This window comes from Mustelus asterias, unplaced genomic scaffold (assembly GCF_964213995.1).
Source record: "Mustelus asterias unplaced genomic scaffold, sMusAst1.hap1.1 HAP1_SCAFFOLD_767, whole genome shotgun sequence".
NCBI classification, from domain to species: domain Eukaryota; kingdom Metazoa; phylum Chordata; class Chondrichthyes; order Carcharhiniformes; family Triakidae; genus Mustelus; species Mustelus asterias.
This window is the reverse complement of record NW_027590715.1, coordinates 136,264-154,241: the sequence shown is the minus strand read 5'-3', so window position 1 is coordinate 154,241 and position 17,978 is coordinate 136,264. Positions and strand designations below refer to the sequence as shown.

At 43.1% G+C, this 17,978-nt stretch overlaps 1 protein-coding gene across 1 annotated transcript in view; it reads right to left on the bottom strand.

The window, feature by feature from the left end:
- LOC144487389 (attractin-like) overlaps positions 1–17,978 on the bottom strand; it is a gene marked incomplete at its 3' end in the record, with an annotated part of 126,636 nt that overhangs the window by 32,957 nt on the left and 75,701 nt on the right. The window contains exons 9-10 of the mRNA XM_078205477.1: positions 9,324–9,507; positions 1,108–1,262 (exon numbers count right to left, since the gene is read on the bottom strand). Of these exons, the coding sequence (XP_078061603.1) occupies positions 1,108–1,262; positions 9,324–9,507 (339 nt within the window). The remainder of the gene's footprint in view (positions 1–1,107; positions 1,263–9,323; positions 9,508–17,978) is intronic.

The following is a 17,978-nucleotide window of genomic DNA, read 5'->3' as shown; positions in this document are numbered from 1 at the left end:
TATCAATGTCCTCCAGCTCCTTGCATAGATTGCCTTTCTGGGCCTTACTCTTTCTCTGGGTATCCTCTTCCCCTTAATATACAAAGTTAAAGTAAAAGTTTATTTATTAGTCACAAGTAATTAACACTGCAATGAAGTTACTGTGAAATTCTATTTTAGGATTCTCCCTAATCTTAGCTGCCAGTGTTTTATCATGCCCCATTTTTCTCTCCTAATTGCTTTATGTTCCCCCCCTATACTCCGCTGATTTGTTCCCTAAATAAGGTAGCCACAATGGCTCACTTGGTGGCTTAATTGTACAAACCAGAAGGATCCGAGGCTCTTATCCAATCTACACTCAGCCAACTGCTGCCAGACAAGGTGGGAAAGTAATTTTCATTTGGGCAGACAGTAGTAAACAACTGGAGCTCTTGTTTCTAAAAACATTTTCTTTAACCCTTGCAGGAAAAAGTAAACCTATCAGTTGAAAGGAAGACTGGGTTTGGCTGTGAAGCTTCCCACACTCAAACGGCCTCTCCACCTCACTATCCAGTTTTACATACAAAGAATCAAACACTTGGATAAACACTGTAGGTCGGCAGCCAAATATGTCAATCGTTCCAGGAAAGAGGGAGAAGGAAACAAAATTACTGAAGGCTACATGATAAAGAACTGCTTTGGATATCAACCCTGAGCTTGAGTAATAAGTAAAAAGTCAATACAGTCACAAGTAATGTGAGACGCTGGGAGTAAATCAAAAGCAAGTGGGAGTGGAGATGGTAATCTGAAGACCAACACAACACGTCTTTTGGCTAAGATAAAGTGTCAGGTCAAGTCCCAGATGGGGTGCAATGCCTTATCTCGTCAGCTTGGATCTTATTTGCGTCTCTTGTGGGGACCTTGAATTGGATTCAATTTCAATTTGGTTTTTGGAGCAAGCAAGGAATGGATTTGCCCGCTCCATTCCGAGAATTGGCTTTGTAGATTTAAGAATGGAATAATTTTCTTTGTGAAAAAAGACCGATACAACAGTGAAACATCACTGCACAAAGTACCCCAGTCAGCTAATATGCATGTTTCATAGCATTACTATTGAACCAAACATAACTTATCCAACAGCTTACTTACCCAAGTCATAAGCCATGAAGTCCGAAGAGAAGCATTTAGCTCCATGGCTCATTGAAGTGTCATTGTGAGTGTTTCCACCAAATACCAACATGGTGCCACTTTCAATAATGGCCGTGTGCAGGTAACGGAAGAAGCCTCGGTCTTTCAAGATAGTCCTTTTGAAATGGGAAAAAATGGATATCATTCCATAAGCCTTTAACAAGTTAGTACTGTTTTAAACTAGCAGTTTCCAAATGTTTAAAGGTCTGGATCATTGGAAGGGTGGGGGGTGGGGAAGCTATGAAGCAATTGCTTTGGCATTTAAGACCCATAACATCAGTTTGACACGAAGTATGCAAAAGCAAGACTTAATCCATTAACCTCACAGAGAAAGTTAATAAATAGTGAGACCATAAATTCCATTCTTAGGTCAGTTTCTAGTATCCAGTGAGCTGCAATTACTCTAGTCCAAGTTGTTGTTTCTTTAAATAGGGCCCTCATTATAATGACACTGAATTTGAAATTTATTGCCTTCTGTATCTCTTTACTGTCGCATGGTCTGCTGCAAAGCAGCTCAGGGAAGATTCATGTTGTGGATCCTTGACCCAAAACAATGAAAACCACAATTTCGTCTCCAAATACTACACTTTTTGTGGTTATAAATTACTCACCAATTTATTTCAAGGTCTTCTTAATTAATTAGTACTTTTTGTTTTTTTGGGGGGTGGGGGGGTGACAGACCCTTGTTTGGAGGGAGAGAGGGAGGTGCCAATCAGAAAAAGCCAAACCATCTCCTTTCGAAATGCTGAAGTGTTGAGAGAAACATGTTTTAGTGAGGAGCTGAAGGAAATCAGCATTAGTAGAGACATAGTTTTGGAGAAATTGATGGGATTAAAGGTGGATAAATCTCCAAGTCCTAATGATCTTCATCCCAAAGTACTTAAGGAAGTGACCCTGGAAATAGTAGATCCATTGGTGGTTATTTTCCAAAATTCTTTGAACTCTGGAATAGTTCCTACAGATTGGAGGGTAGCTAATGCAAGCCCGTTATTAAAAAAGGGAGGTAGAGAGAAAACAGGGAACTATAGACCAGAGAGACTAACATCAGTACTGGGGAAGTTGCTAGGGTCTATTATCAAGGATTTCATAACTTAGCATTTGTATAATCAGACAAAGTCAGCATGGATTTACTATAGGGAAATCGTGTTTGACGAATCTATTGGAATTTTTGAGGATATAACAAGTGGAGTTGACCAAGGAGAACCAGTGGATGTGGTTTATTTAGACTTTCAGAAAGCTTTAGACAATGTCTCACATACCAGACTACTATGAAAAGTTAAAGCATGTGGGATTGCAGGTAATGTCTTGAGGTGGATAGAAAGCTGGTTAGCAGATAGGAAGCAAAGAGTCAGCATAAAGGTTGTTTTCTCTGATTGGCAGTCAGTGACTAGTGGGGTTCCGCAGGGACGAGGATCCACAATTGTTCACATTATAAATTAATGATTTGGAAGAAGGAACTGAATGTATTATCTTCAAATTTGCAGATGATACAATGTGAGGTGGCAGGGTGAGATGTGAGAAGGGTTCAGAGATGCTTCAGCAGGATTTGGACAGGCTGAGTGTGTGGGCATCTGCATGGCAGATGCAGTAAAATGTGGATAGATATGAGGTCATCCACTTTGGTGGTAATAATAGGAAGATAGATTATTACTTGAATGGGTATAAATTGAGACAGGTGGACACAGGATCTTGGCATCCTCGTGCAACAGTCGCTGAAAGTAAGCGTGTAGGTACAGCAGACAGTAAAGACGGCAAATGGTATGTTGGTCTTCATAGTGAGAGAATTTGAGTCTAGGGATAGAGATGTTTTGCTGCAGTTGTATAGGGCATTGGGGAGGCCACATCTGGAGTACTGTGTGCAGTTTTGGTGTCCTTATCTGAGGAAGGTAGTTCTTGCTATCGAGGGAGCACAACGAAGGTTTACCAGGCTGATTCCTGGGATGGCAGATCTGTCCTATGAGGAGGGACTAAGTCAGTTAATATTATATTCACTGGAGTTTAAAAGAGTAAGAGGGGATCTCAGAGAAACTTTTAAAATTCTAACAGGGTTCGACAGGGTAGATTCAGGAAGAATGTTCCTAATGGTGGGGGGAATCCAGAACTAGGGCTCATAGTTTGGTGATAAAGGGTAAACCTTTTAGAACTGAGGTGAGGAGAAATTTCTTCACCCAGAGGATGGTGAATGTGTGCAATTCGCTACCACAGAATGCAGTTGAGGCCAAAATGTTGTCTGATTTCAAGAAGAAATTAGATATAGGTCTTGGGGGATAAAGGGATATGGGAGGAAGGGGGATCAGAATATTGAATTTGATGATCAACCAAGATGAATGGCAGAGCAAGCCGGAAAGGCCTCCTCTTATTTCAAGTTTTTATGTACTGATCCCATTATCACTGGGTTCATCCACCATAAATGACCAGGGTTAACTTGACCAGGCATATCAACATCATGGCCAGAAGGTGATCTGACGATGGCTCATCACCTGATCCGTCAAACCCTCACAAACATTGGCATTAAGGATAGAAGCCATAGAATCCCTACAGTGCAAAGGAGGCCATTTGGCCCATCAAGTCTGCACTGACTCTCCAAAAGAGCATCTTACACACCGCCACTGCCTCCTTCCCTCCCCAACCCACAACCCTAACCATGGATAATCGACCTGACCTACACATCTTTGGACACTAAGGGGCAATTTAGCATATGACTTAGCCTGTACTCCCACCCTGACTTGGACAGGGGTGGCACAGTAGCACAGTGGTTAGCACTGCTGCTTCACAGCGCCAGGGACCCGGGTTCGATTCCCGGCTTGGGTCACTGTCTGTGTGGAGTTTGCACATTCTCCCCATGCCTGCGTGGGTTTCCTCCGGATGCTCCGGTTTCCTCCCACAATCTTAAAGAGGTGCTGGTTAGGTGCATTGACACGAATAGGTGCTGGGCTGTGGCGACGAGGGGAATTTCACAGTAACTTCATTGCAGTGTTAATGTAAGCCTACTTGTGACTAATAAACTTTAATAAACAATCCTCGGAGGGAAATTTGTTACGGCTCTTCAGGGGGGTTTAAACTAATTTGTCAGGGGAGTGGGAAAGGGAGTTGTAGTCCAGAAGTCAGTGAGGGTGGTGAGGCATTGGGGAAGGTATCAGGGTCAAGGGTGGGTACTGGTAGACAGGAAGGTGGGTTGAAGTGTGTCTACTTCAATGCAAGGAGCATCCGGAACAAGGTAGATGAACTTGGGGCGTGGATTGGTACTTGGGACTACGATGTTGTGGCCATTACGGAGACGTGGGTAGAACAAGGACAGGAATGGTTGTTGGACGTTCCGGGGTATAGATGTTTCACTAAGTGTAGGGAAGCTGGTAAAAGAGGTGGAGGAGTGGCATTGTTAATCAAGGATAGTTTAACGGCTGCAGAAAGGCGCTTCGTGGGGGATCTGCACACTGAGGTAATATGGGCTGAAGTTAGAAATAGGAAAGGAGCGGTCACGTTGCTAGGAGTTTACTATAGGCCCCCAAATAGTAATAGAGATGTGGAGGAAGAAATTGCTAAGCAGATTATGGATATGTGTGGGGGTCACAGGGTAGTTATCATGGGGGACTTTAACTTTCCAAATATTGATTGGAACCTTTGTAGGTCAAATAGTTTGGATGGGGCAGTTTTTGTGCAGTGTGTGCGGGAGGGTTTCCTGACACAATATGTGGATGGGCCGACTAGAGGTGAGGCCACATTGGATTTGGTACTGGGAAATGAACCGGGCCAAGTGTTAGATTTGGCTGTGGGAGAGCAATTTGGAGATAGTGACCACAATTCGGTGTCTTTTGTTATTGCAATGGAGAGGGATAGGGCCGTACGGCAGGGCAAGGTTTACAATTGGGGGAGGGGTAATTATGATGCGATTAGGCAAGAATTAGGGGGCATAAGTTGGGAACAGAAACTGTCAGAGAAAGGAACTAATGAAAAGTGGAATTTTTTCAAGGAACAAATACTGGATGTCCTTGATAGGTATGTTCCTGTCAGGCAGGGAGGAAATGGCCGAGTGAGGGAACCATGGTTCACAAAAGAGGTGGAATGTCTTGTGAAAAGGAAGAGGGAAGCTTATGTAGGGATGAGGAAACAAGGTTCAGATGGCTCGATTAAGGGTTACAAGTTAGCAAGGAATGAGCTGAAAAAGGGGCTTAGGAGAGCTAGGAGGGGACATGAGAAGTCCTTGGCGGGTCGGATCAAGGAAAACCCCAAGGCTTTTTACTCTTATGTGAGGAATAAAAGAATGACCAGGGTGAGGTTAGGGCCGGTCAAGGACAGTAGTGGGAACTTGTGTATGGAGTCAGTAGAGATAGGCGAGGTGATGAATGAATACTTTTCTTCAGTGTTCACCAAGGAGAGGGGCCATGTTTTTGAGAAAGAGAAGGTGTTACAGGCTAATAGGCTGGAGGAAATAGATGTTCGGAGGGAGGATGTCTTGGCAGTTTTGAATAAACTGAAGGTCGATAAGTCCCCTGGGCCTGATGAAATGTATCCTAGGATTCTTTGGGAGGCAAGGGATGAGATTGCAGAGCCTTTGGCGTTGATCTTTGGGTCCTCGCTGTCCACGGGGATGGTGCCAGAGGACTGGAGAATGGCGAATGTTGTTCCTCTGTTTAAGAAAGGGAATAGAAATGACCCTGGTAATTATAGACCGGTTAGTCTTACTTCGGTGGTTGGTAAATTGATGGAAAGGGTCCTTAGGGATGGGATTTACGACCATTTAGAAAGATGCGGATTAATCCGAGATAGTCAGCACGGATTCGTGAAGGGCAAGTCGTGCCTCACAAATTTGATAGAATTTTTTGAGGAGGTAACTAAGTGTGTTGATGAAGGTAGGGCAGTTGATGTCATATACATGGATTTTAGTAAGGCGTTTGATAAGGTCCCCCATGGTCGGCTTATGATGAAAGTGAGGAGGTGTGGGATAGAGGGAAAGTTGGCCGATTGGATAGGCAACTGGCTGTCTGACCGAAGACAGAGGGTGGTGGTCGATGGAAAATTTTCAGATTGGAGGCAGGTTGCTAGCGGTGTGCCGCAGGGATCAGTGCTTGGTCCTCTGCTCTTTGTGATTTTTATTAATGACTTAGAGGAGGGGGCTGAAGGGTGGATCAGTAAATTTGCTGATGACACCAAGATTGGTGGAGTAGTGGATGAGGTGGAGGGCTGTTGTAGGCTGCAAAGAGACATAGATAGGATGCAAAGCTGGGCTGAAAAATGGCAAATGGAGTTTAACCCTGATAAATGTGAGGTGATTCATTTTGGTAGGACAAATTTAAATGTGGATTACAGGGTCAAAGGTAGGGTTCTGAAGACTGTGGAGGAACAGAGAGATCTTGGGGTCCATATCCACAGATCTCTAAAGGTTGCCACTCAAGTGGATAGAGCTGTGAAGAAGGCCTGTAGTGTGTTAGCTTTTATTAACAGGGGGTTGGAGTTTAAGAGCCGTGGGGTTATGCTGCAACTGTACAGGACCTTGGTGAGACCACATTTGGAATATTGTGTGCAGTTCTGGTCACCTCACTATAGGAAGGATGTGGAAGCGCTGGAAGGAGTGCAGAGGAGATTTACCAGGATGCTGCCTGGTTTGGAGGGTAGGTCATATGAGGAAAGGTTGAGGGAGCTAGGGCTATTCTCTCTGGAGCGGAGGCGGCTGAGGGGAGACTTAATAGAGGTGTATAAAATGATGAAGGGGATAGATAGAGTGAACGTTCAAAGACTATTTCCTCGGGTGGATGGAGCTATTACAAGGGGGCATAACTATAGGGTTCGTGGTGGGAGATACAGGACGGATATCAGAGGTAGGTTCTTTACGCAGAGAGTGGTTGGGGTGTGGAATGGACTGCCTGCAGTGATAGTGGAGTCAGACACTTTAGAAACATTTAAGCGGTTATTGGATAGGCACATGGAGCACACCAGGATGATAGGGAGTGGGATAGCTTGATCTTGGTTTCAGATAAAGCTCGGCACAACATCGTGGGCCGAAGGGCCTGTTCTGTGCTGTACTGTTCTATGTTCTATGTAAACTTTTAGCTTTACTTTACATACCATTCCTGTGTGATCTCCAGATCAAAATCCCATGATTCCTCAATCAAGAGAGAAAACGGGGAATTATAGACCAGTTAGCCTGACATCGGTGGTGGGGAAAATGTTGGAGTCAGTTAAGGATGTAATTACTGAGCATTTGAAAAGCGGTGACGGGATCGGTCCAAGTCAGCATGGATTCACGAAAGGGAAATCGTGCTTGACAAATCTTTTGGAATTTTGAGGATGTTACGAAGAGAGTGGACACGGGTGAACCAGTGGATATTGTGTAGCTGGACTTCCAAAAGGCTTTTGACAAGATCTCACACAAAAGATTAGTGAGCAAAATTAAAGCTCATGGTACTGGGGGTAATGTATTGATGTGGATAGAGAACTGGTTGGCAGATAGGAAGCAGAGAGTGGGAATAAACAGGTCCTTTTCAGAGTGGCAGGCAATGACTAGTGGAGCACTGCAGGATTCAGTGCTGGGACCCCAGCTGTTCACAATATACATTAATGATTTGGACAAAGAAATTGAATGCAATGTCTCAAAATTTACGGACAACACTAAGCTGGGTGGCAGTGTGTGCTGTGAGGAGGATGCTAAGAGGCTACAGGGTGACTTGGACAGGCTGGCAGAGTTGGCAAATGCAATATAATGTGGATAAATGAGAGATTATCCACTTTGGTGGCAAAAGCAGGAATGAAGATTATCTGAATGGTGGCAGTTTGGGAAAAGTGCAACGTGACCTGGGTGTCACGGTGGAACAGTTGCTGAAGATTGGCATACAGGTGGTGAGGAAAGCTAATGGCATGTTGGCCTTCATAGCAAGAGAATTTGAATATAGGAGTAAGGATGTCTTACTGTAATTCAACAGGGCTATGGTGAGGCCACACCTTGAATATGGTGTGCAGTTTTGGTCTCCTAGTCTGAAGAAGGGCATTCTTGTTATTGAGGGAGTTCAGCAAAAGCTCACCAGACTGATTCCTGGAATGGCAGGACTGACATATGAAGAGAGACTAGATCGACTGAACTTGTACTCACTGGGATTTAGAAGAATAAGAGAGGATCTCATAGACACATAGAATGTTCCTGATGTTGGGAAGTCCAGAACGAGGAGTCACAGTCTAAGAATAAGGGGTAAGCCATTCAGGACTGACCTTCTCCACCTGCATTGCCACTTTCAGTGACCTGTGTACCTGTACACCCAGATCCCTTTGCCTATCAATACTCCTAAGGGTTCTGCCATTTACTGTATATTTCCTATCTGTATTAGTTTGAGGATAAGGGGTAAACCTTTTAGGACTGAGGTGAGGAGAAATTTCTTCGCCCAGAGTGGTGAATTTGTGGAATTCATTACCACAGGAAGAACTTCTTCACTCAGCGAGTTGTGAACCTGTGGAATTATCAACCACAGAAAGTAGTTGGGGCCAGTTCGTTAGATATGTTCAAGAGGGAGTTGGACGTGGCCCTTGTGGCTAAAGGGATCAAGGGGTATGGAGAGAAAGCGGGAGTGCGATACTAGGAGTGCATGATCAACCATGATCATATTGAATGGTGGTGCAGTCTTGAAGGGCCCAATGGGCTACTCCTGCTCCTATTTTCCATGTTTCTATGTGGATTCATTGCCAGCAGTCCAACATCTTCACAGGACAAGTATGGATAAGGGCTAAGTGCAACTCTGCAAAATCACACTGTAAACTCAAAGTATTGACTCACTCCTACTCTCTTCTCTGCTTGTCTCGTAGTCACGGGCTACCTTCCACTCATTAACACAGGGCTTCATGTTTAACAATAAGTCCTTCTGAAATACACCCATACATAACTGAATTTCTTTCATCTGCGCAGCTGTGATTCCCTCAGAACAATTCAATGGCACAGAAATATCAATGCTGATTGCCTGTGATTAGACTGTGCTTTTCTAATTTCTCCACAAGCTGATCCTCTATTTTCAATTCACGAATCTCCCATGGTTGTAAAGGTCACGGACCTTAAAAAATTTTTAAAATATCACCCTTACGTAAAAAAGGGTCCTTCATGCTTCATCCTTCAGGATGAAAACATAATTAACAATGGATTAAAGGCAAATGCTACTTCAGGAAAAACGCACGGAAAAGCATCAATCTCTCACACTTACCATGTACTCGTATCCACATCATACTTGTACAGGTCATCAGTAAGGCCATACTTATTAGCACTGACAGCTTTGTATCCACCATGTATGTAAATTGCCCTTGTCTTGGGGTCAAAAACACTGCTGTGACCATATCCTCCTTGAACCAAGGCCCCATTTGTTTGCTGTATATGCCATGTATTTTTACCTGTTTTTAAAAAAAAACTGCATATTACTTCAAAGTCGTACCCTCAAACACAATTAACATTCATGTTGAATCTGGGTCTACATCATGGCAGAAAAGGAGGTAAAGTTATACAGGCATTGCCTACCAAATAATTATACGCTTGGACCCTTTCTCCTGCTTTCTCACCATACCTCTTTAACTTCCTTGAATAAGGATTAAACTCTGCCCATTTTTCCATGCAAGTAATCTTAAACATGAATTCATGCTCAGACCATCTCCTTTGTACACCACTGGGCCTTTATTTCCTCAACCAACTGGCTGCTTGTTAAGACAGGAAAGCCAACAGTACAGAACTGCAGCCAAGCTGACCTGAGTGTAGGTCGGTTTAGTAGGGGATTCTGATGGTGGACAGGGAAGCGGGTGTGGTCAATGATAGACTAAGGGGCAACAGGGTAGCTTGTTGGCCTGGAAGAAACACTATTTGTTCACAACTAGTACTTGCTTCAAGGATTTGACCTTTTTGCAACTGACAGGTTTTCCCAAGGGCTTGGAAACTCAGCTAATTGTGGTTTAAAATAAAATTAAGCTTGAAATGAAGACATGCAGCCTTGTTAAAATGCTTAAAATGGCTGATCCACCTTTTACAAATTGATTGGTCACCCACAGATCAGTTCACTTCAACAATAAGTTGTCACGGCCAAGTTAAGTTGGATTCATGTTCTAGACTTTTTAAATTTGAACTTCTGACTCCATCTCCCACCCACCTTCTTGAGAGTTAAGATTCGGCCCAGTGTTTTCACTCCACACTCTGCATTTCTGCACAATCCCCATGGCCGTTAATATGGACTGTGTTTCAACAATGGTTTGTGGTAAGGTACTCCACAATCTAACTATTCTGTGTAAAAAATAAATAAATTCTAGTCACTAACTAGGGCAGTCACAACCCAGTAAAACCCAATTCAAATGCTAATTGTGGCAAAGGTGGATTTGATGTACAAAAGCAAGAGTGTTAAATAGCCTGTTGACACTCAATGTCATGGAACATAACTATAATGATTACCAGGGAAAATACCAGTGATCAGAACTGATGCTCAGTTCTGACAGAATTCTTTAAGTGCTTATTTTAAAATATAAAATAAAGCACTCCTTCATGCACATGAACCAACTGAATCCATTAATTCCTGAGGAAACCTTTTCCCAACATCCATGATTGGACATGACTATTCCACAATCTTATAGGAGAGTAACTTTATTTATCTATTTTAAATTTACCTATGGGTTATATTAGATTCAAAAATGATCTCCGCAATGACATAAATGAGCCAACTATCCAAATCACACCTCCTGCAAACAAAACCCTGACTCAAGCAGAAAATGCCCCACATCAGCCAGTTGTTAATGTTCAGCAAGACCAGCAAGCTCACCATGTTTCACCTTGCTAAACATATGCCTTTCATGACCAACGCTGTGAAGAATGGTTGGTGCAGTTGTGCAAAGCTCTGGCTTTGACAAAGGGTCATCTGGACTCGAAATGTCAGCTCTTTTCTCTCCTTACAGGTGCTGCCAGACCTGCTGAGATTTTCCAGCGTTTCCTCTTTTGGTTTCAGATTCCAGCATCCGCAGTAATTTGCTTTTATAAATCTTTGTTGCCCCTATTTTCAGTGTTTGAAACAATAGAATTCTGCTGGGGAACTAAATGCAAAAGCATTTCAGACGAAGCAAGCCTGAAAGGAGAGGTGGAAAACTTGGTCTTGGATTCCTTGTTAAAAGTTAAGTGGGAGCTTTGTTTGAAAGGGTGGTTGGATTTTTAATGTAAACAGCCGATTCAAAGCATTGTTTGAAAGAGGATTTTTGGGAGTGGAGTTTGGAAACCCACTTGTATCAATCATTTGGGAGGACTGCAAGAAGAAATGCACGAAAGATCGGTCGAGTGGCATTGGCCATTTGGTTCGGAGTGGGGTATTATTTATGAAAACTATCTATTTGTGCAGCTAAGGGGAAAGTAAAGGAGTATTGTATGATAATCAAACGTTTCAATTTTAAATTCTTTTGTTGTTGCTAAAGCTAATTGCGACTCTGTTCTACCACGTTTTCTAAAAAAAAAGTAAAGTTGCGATCTTTTGAGCCAGGGTTCCAGTCTGGAATCTTCCCATCCAATAGTAACACCAACTGGGATCGTAACACAGTAAGATGAAGAACAAAACTATTGGGAAAGAGCGACAGTTTGAATCAAACACCTGGAGCGACAGCTCTATGAAAAAAAAGCTTCTTCAATTCCGAATGTTCAGTCATACTGATGATATAACACAGGAACAATATCCAAGTCATCTCATTTTCAGATGTTGCAAATGTGTCCCACCCATGTCTGGACTCCACAAATGTGCACACTGTGGGATTCTCTCCACAGTCAATGGCAGGGTGAAGGAAATACTCCAATTTCCACACAAGGAAAATGAGCCGCGTAAAACTAAACATAAGAGTTCAACCCCTTATTTTCTGGTTTTAAAATCAAAAGTCTTTTCATCATCTACAAACAATTTTTAAAAAATTCTTTCACAGGATGTGGACATCCCTTGTTAGGCCAACACTTTTATTGCTCATCTCTAACTGTCCTCGAGAAGATGGTGATGAGTCCCTTCTTGAACGGCTTTAGTCCATGTGGTATAGGTACATCCACAATGCATTTAGGGAGGATTTTGACCAGTGACAGTGAACCAACAGCAATATAGTTCCAAGTCAGGATGGTATGAGTGGTGCTCCCATGTATCCACTATCTTTGTCCTTCTAGGTGGTAGAGATCATGGATTTGAAGATGCTGTTGAAGGAGCCTTAACGAGTTGTTGCAATGCATCTTGGTGGATGGTACACACTGCTGCCACGGCATGTCTGTGGTGGAGGGAGTGTATTTTGATGGTGGTGGAAGAGGTAGCAATCAAGCGGGCTGCTTTGTCCTGGATGGTGTCCAGTTTCTCGAGTGTTGTTAGAAATGCAGTCATCCAGACAAGTGGAGAGTACTGTATCACATTTCTGACTTGTGCCTTGTGGATAGTGGACAGGACTTGGGGAGTCAGGAGGTGAGTTACTCGCCACAGAATTCCCAGTCTTTGACCTGCTCTTGTAGACACTATTTATATTTATTTATCTTTATTGCCATACAGTGCAAAGCACACAGGCACAGGAATAACAAGAACAGCGACAACATCAGACAATACATACACAGAAATCAAAGTCTGTTTCTGACAAGCCTTCTAAAAGTCACTACATTTTCAGCATTCACAACAAAATCAGGCAAAGTATTGCAAATATCAACAATTTTATATAAAAAATTGCAAATATTAAGCCGTTAAACAAATCTCTGTAGTTTATATTAATAACCACATAAATTACTGTAATTGCAAGTAAAGAACTTTTCAAGCTTAGAAGGCCATGTATCAATTTATAGACTTCAACCAAATCAAAAATCAGTCTTCTCATCTTTAAGATTGTAATCCAAGAATTCTTAAACGCTCCTCATAACATATTCCCCTCATGCCTTACTCAGTTAATGGCAGGGCGTTGGGGAGAGTTACAGAACAAAAAGATCTAGGGGTACATGTTCATAGCTCCTTGAAAGTGGAGTCACAGGTGGACATAGTGGTGAAGAAGGCATTCGGCATGCTTGGTTTCATTGGTCAGAACATTGAGTACAGGAGTTGGGACGCGGTAAGACCACACTTGGAATACTGTGTACAGTTTGGTCACCCTATTATAGAAAGGATATTATTAAACTAGAAAGAGTGCTGAAAAGATTTACTAGGATGCTACCGGAACTTGATGGTTGTGAGTTATAAGGAGAGGCTGGATAGACTGGGACTTTTTTCTCTGGCGCATAGAAGGCTGAGGGGTGATCTTATAGAGGTCTATAAAATAATGAGGGGCATACATCAGCTAGTCAATATCTTTTCCCAAAGGAAGAGGAGTCTAAAACTAGAGGGCATAGATTTAAGGTGAGAGATACAAAAGGGTCCAGAGGGGCAATTTATTCACACAGAGAGTGGTGGATGTCTGGAACGAGCTGCCAGAGATAGCAGAGGCAGGTACAATTTTGTCTTTTAAAAAGCATTTAGACAGTTACGTGGGTAAGATGGGTATAGAGGGATATGGGCCAAATGCAGGCAATTGGGATTACCTTAGGGGTTTAAATAAAATCTTTGTCGCTTCTTTGGACACGGGTGAGGTCCCTGAGGATTGGAGGATAGCGAATGTGGTCCCGTTGTTTAAGAAGGGTAGCAGGGATAACCCAGGAAATTATAGGCCGGTGAGCTTGACGTCCGTGGTAGGGAAGTTGTTGGAGAGGATTCTTAGAGACAGGATGTATGTGCATTTAGAACGAAACAATCTCATTCGTGACAGACAGCATGGTTTTGTAAGAGGGAGGTCGTGCCTTACAAATTTGGTGGAGTTTTTTGAGAAAGTGACAAAAACGGTTGATGAAGGAAGGGCCGTGGATGTCGTCTATATGGATTTCAGTAAGGCATTTGACAAAGTCCCACATGGCAGGTTGGTTAAGAAGGTTAAGGCTCATGGGATACAAGGAGAAGTGGCTAGATGGGTGGAGAACTGGCTTGGCCATAGGAGACAGAGGGTAGTGGTCGAAGGGTCTTTTTCCGGCTGGAGGTCTGTGACCAGTGGTGTTCCGCAGGGCTCTGTACTGGGACCTCTGCTATTTGTGATATATATAAATGATTTGGAAGAAGGTGTAACTGGTGTAATCAGCAAGTTTGCGGATGACACGAAGATGGCTGGAATTGCGGATAGCGAAGAGCATTTTCGGGCAATACAGCAGGATATAGATAGGCTGGAAAATTGGGCGGAGAGGTGGCAGATGGAGTTTAATCCGGATAAATGCGAAGTGATGCATTTTGGAAGAAATAATGTAGGGAGGAGTTATACAATAAATGGCAGAGTCATCAGGAGTATAGAAACACAGAGGGACCTAGGTGTGCAAGTCCACAAATCCTTGAAGGTGGCAACACAGGTGGAGAAGGTGGTGAAGAGGGCATATGGTATGCTTGCCTTTATAGGACGGGGTATCGAGTATAAAAGCTGGAGTCTGATGATGCAGCTGTATAGAACGCTGGTTAGGCCACATTTGGAGTACTGCGTCCAGTTCTGGTCGCCGCACTGCCAGAAGGACGTGGAGGCATTGGAGAGAGTGCAGAGAAGGTTTACCAGAATGTTGCCTGGTATGGAGGGTCTTAGCTATGAGGAGAGATTGGGTAGACTGGGGTTGTTCTCCTTGGAAAGACGGAGAATGAGGGGAGATCTAATAGAGGTATACAAGATTATGAAGGGTATAGATAGGGTGAACAGTGGGAAGCTTTTTCCCAGGTCGGAGGTGACGATCACGAGGGGTCACGGGCTCAAGGTGAGAGGGGCGAAGTATAACTCAGACATCAGAGGGACGTTTTTTTACACAGAGGGTGGTGGGGGCCTGGAATGCGCTGCCAAGTAGGGTGGTGGAGGCAGGCACGCTGACATCGTTTAAGACTTACCTGGATAGTCACATGAGCAGCCTGGGAATGGAGGGATACAAACGATTGGTCTAGTTGGACCAAGGAGCGGCACAGGCTTGGAGGGCCGAAGGGCCTGTTTCCTGTGCTGTACTGTTCTTTGTTCTTTAAAAAGGGCGGCATGGACAAGTTGGGCCAAAGGGCCTGTTTCCTTGCTGTAAACCTCTATGACTCTATTTTCCTAGTAATACATCTTTGCAGTCTCTCTACAGGTTGTATATCTCTCAGAAAATGTAGATTCCAAACTGTGGATGCATTTTCCAGTTGTGGACAAACCAGCTGCTTATCGAGTTTAAGATAAACACTGACATCCCGACTCAAAAAGAATGCATTCGGCGCTCGGAAGACATATTCTCCCCATCAGACTGCCTGAGCCACATGATTCATAAACTTCAGATCACCTATAATAATTAGACCCAAATCCTTTTCAATAGTTGAATGCTCTAAAGGCTGCCCATCGATATGGTTTTGTGAATTTGGATTATTGTGACCAAAATGGAGAACTAAACACTTTGCCACATTAAAGGTAAGTTGCCACTCCTTGGACCCACTGCACCATGGTAGAGACTTCACTCTGGAGAAGTGCATTCGAGAGCCCTGGATTATTTTTCTTCACTTCCAAATAAATTTTAATGTCATCGCATATTTCAAAATTGTACTATGCTGACTCTAGTCATCAATGTCATTAATATAAGTCACAAATGAAAGGGCCCTAAGAGACTTCTTGAGGGACTCCAGAAATCAGAAGTGTTGGATTTGATAATTGCCAATGAACAGTGACCATTTCCACATAAGCCCAACAAAAATGATTTTATCCACTGGTAAAGTTTGCCATGGTGACTTCTTGTGAGCTGTCCCCAGGAAACCCTCTAATACCATCATTTACTCTCGTTCTATGCTACACCATATTCTGCACCCTATCCTTTCCTTCTCCCCTATGTACTCTATGAATGGTATGTTTTGTCTGTATAGCACGCAAGTAACAATACTTTTCACTATATCCCATAATAAAAATCAACCAATGCAGACAACTTGTTCAATAACCACATATGTGGCACTGAATCAAAGGCTTTGAAGACTCCAAGTAAATTGCGTCACACCATTGGCCTTTGTCAACTCTAGCAAACACATCTTCTAAAAATTCAAATAACTGAGGCACACGAGCCTCCAGGGCGGAAGTCAAACTGGTTGCCTCCAATAAGACTACACTCCTTCCAAAAAGTCCAGGTGGTCTCTACAACACAAGATTCCATTAATATTCCAATGTGGCAAGTCAAACTGACCAGCTAATAAGTCTCAGCATCCTTTCTGCTCCCTTTCTTTAAAAAAGGTTAACAAGAGCAGTTTTCCATTCTTTAGATGTTCCTCCATCTTCCAAACAGTGTCTAAACAGCAGACAACACAGATGCAATACAAAATCTGCCTCTTTTCAGAACATAATCTAGTCCAGGAGGCGCAAAAGTTCTTGCGTCTGAACAGCCTTTGTTGCCATTAGGAGTGAAGTTTATGGTCTCCAATCAGTCAGCTGTACATTGAGATGCAACCAAGACTTAACTTAAATCTTCAATAGTCTATGACTGGTCTAGTTCAGTTTCTGGTCAATCGAGGATGGTGATAGTGGGGGGGCTCAGTGATCGTAATACCTATAAATGTCACGGGGAGACGGTTGAATTCATCCTTGTTGGAGGTAGTCATTGCCTGGCACTTGTGCAGCACAAATGTTACTTGCCATTCATCAGCCCAAGCCTGAATGTCCAGGCCTTATTTCATATGTGCACAGACTGTGTCAGGAGTGTAATGAAATTTCTCTTCAATTGCCTTCATGAGTGTGGCTCACTGAGAACCAGAGACTTATACCAGCGTTCCATCACTCTAGTGCAACCTTTCTGAAGGTAAATTAAAAGATGTCAATCTGGTAGAAGGTGCATTCGCTGCAGTCACTACTGTATGAAAGTTGATAACTTGGGTCCACTCCTTCAACTTGGGCCGAACCTTAAAAGCACCTTCTGTGTTTAATTCTTGCATCAGTATCTGGCGGCTTTGTTGAGTATTCTGGAAATTTTCAAGAAATTTTGGGGTGTTTTTTGCTGCATGGCCAAACTTATGAGCTACTTGTTTGACACTGCAAATAAGGATCCTTATAGTGAAGAAATTTTTCATCAGATGGTGTTCATACTGAATGGAAGTTTCAGGGACTAAAAGAGAAAACCAACACCATATTGTTTTGTATGGACAACATAGAACAGCCATGGTAAATGAAGACTATTGAGCTATTGAAGGAAGCACATCTTCTATTTGTTTAAATAAATGACACCATTAAGCAATTTGTATATATGACAGCAAACAAGATGGTACGTTATCACACCTAAATCCCCAAAATTAACTTCCTTGGTAAGCGGAGGGGTCAACACCGACCAGGAAGTTAACTAGACTAGCCAAATACTATGGTTACAAGGGCTGGCTATTGACTGGGAATTCTGCAGTGAGCAATTCACCTCCTGACCCACTAAAGCCTGTTCGTCAATCGAGTGCTGGAATACACTCGATTGAATTAGTGCAGCTCGATTCTCCTCGCCTATGGCAACTCAACCATTTAATCAGCACAGCTTCCGCCACCTTATAAACATTCACTCCCTCAACCACTGGCGCATCGTGATTGCAGTGCCTATTATCTACAAGATGCATTTCAGCAACATGCCAAGGTTTCAAGGCCTCCCAAATCCACAATCTCTGCCATTTAGTAGGACAAAGGTAGCAGGTGCTTGGTAAATTGGTATTATGCAGTGAGATAGGGCAAATAAATTGTCATTGTTAAGGATCCTCTAGGGAAGTGTGATCATAGCATGCTAGAATTTTAAGTTCAGTTTGAGGGTGAGAAATTGCAGTCCCACACGAGCATTCTGGATCAAGGCCAGTAGCACACTGGAAGAGTGGGAAGCT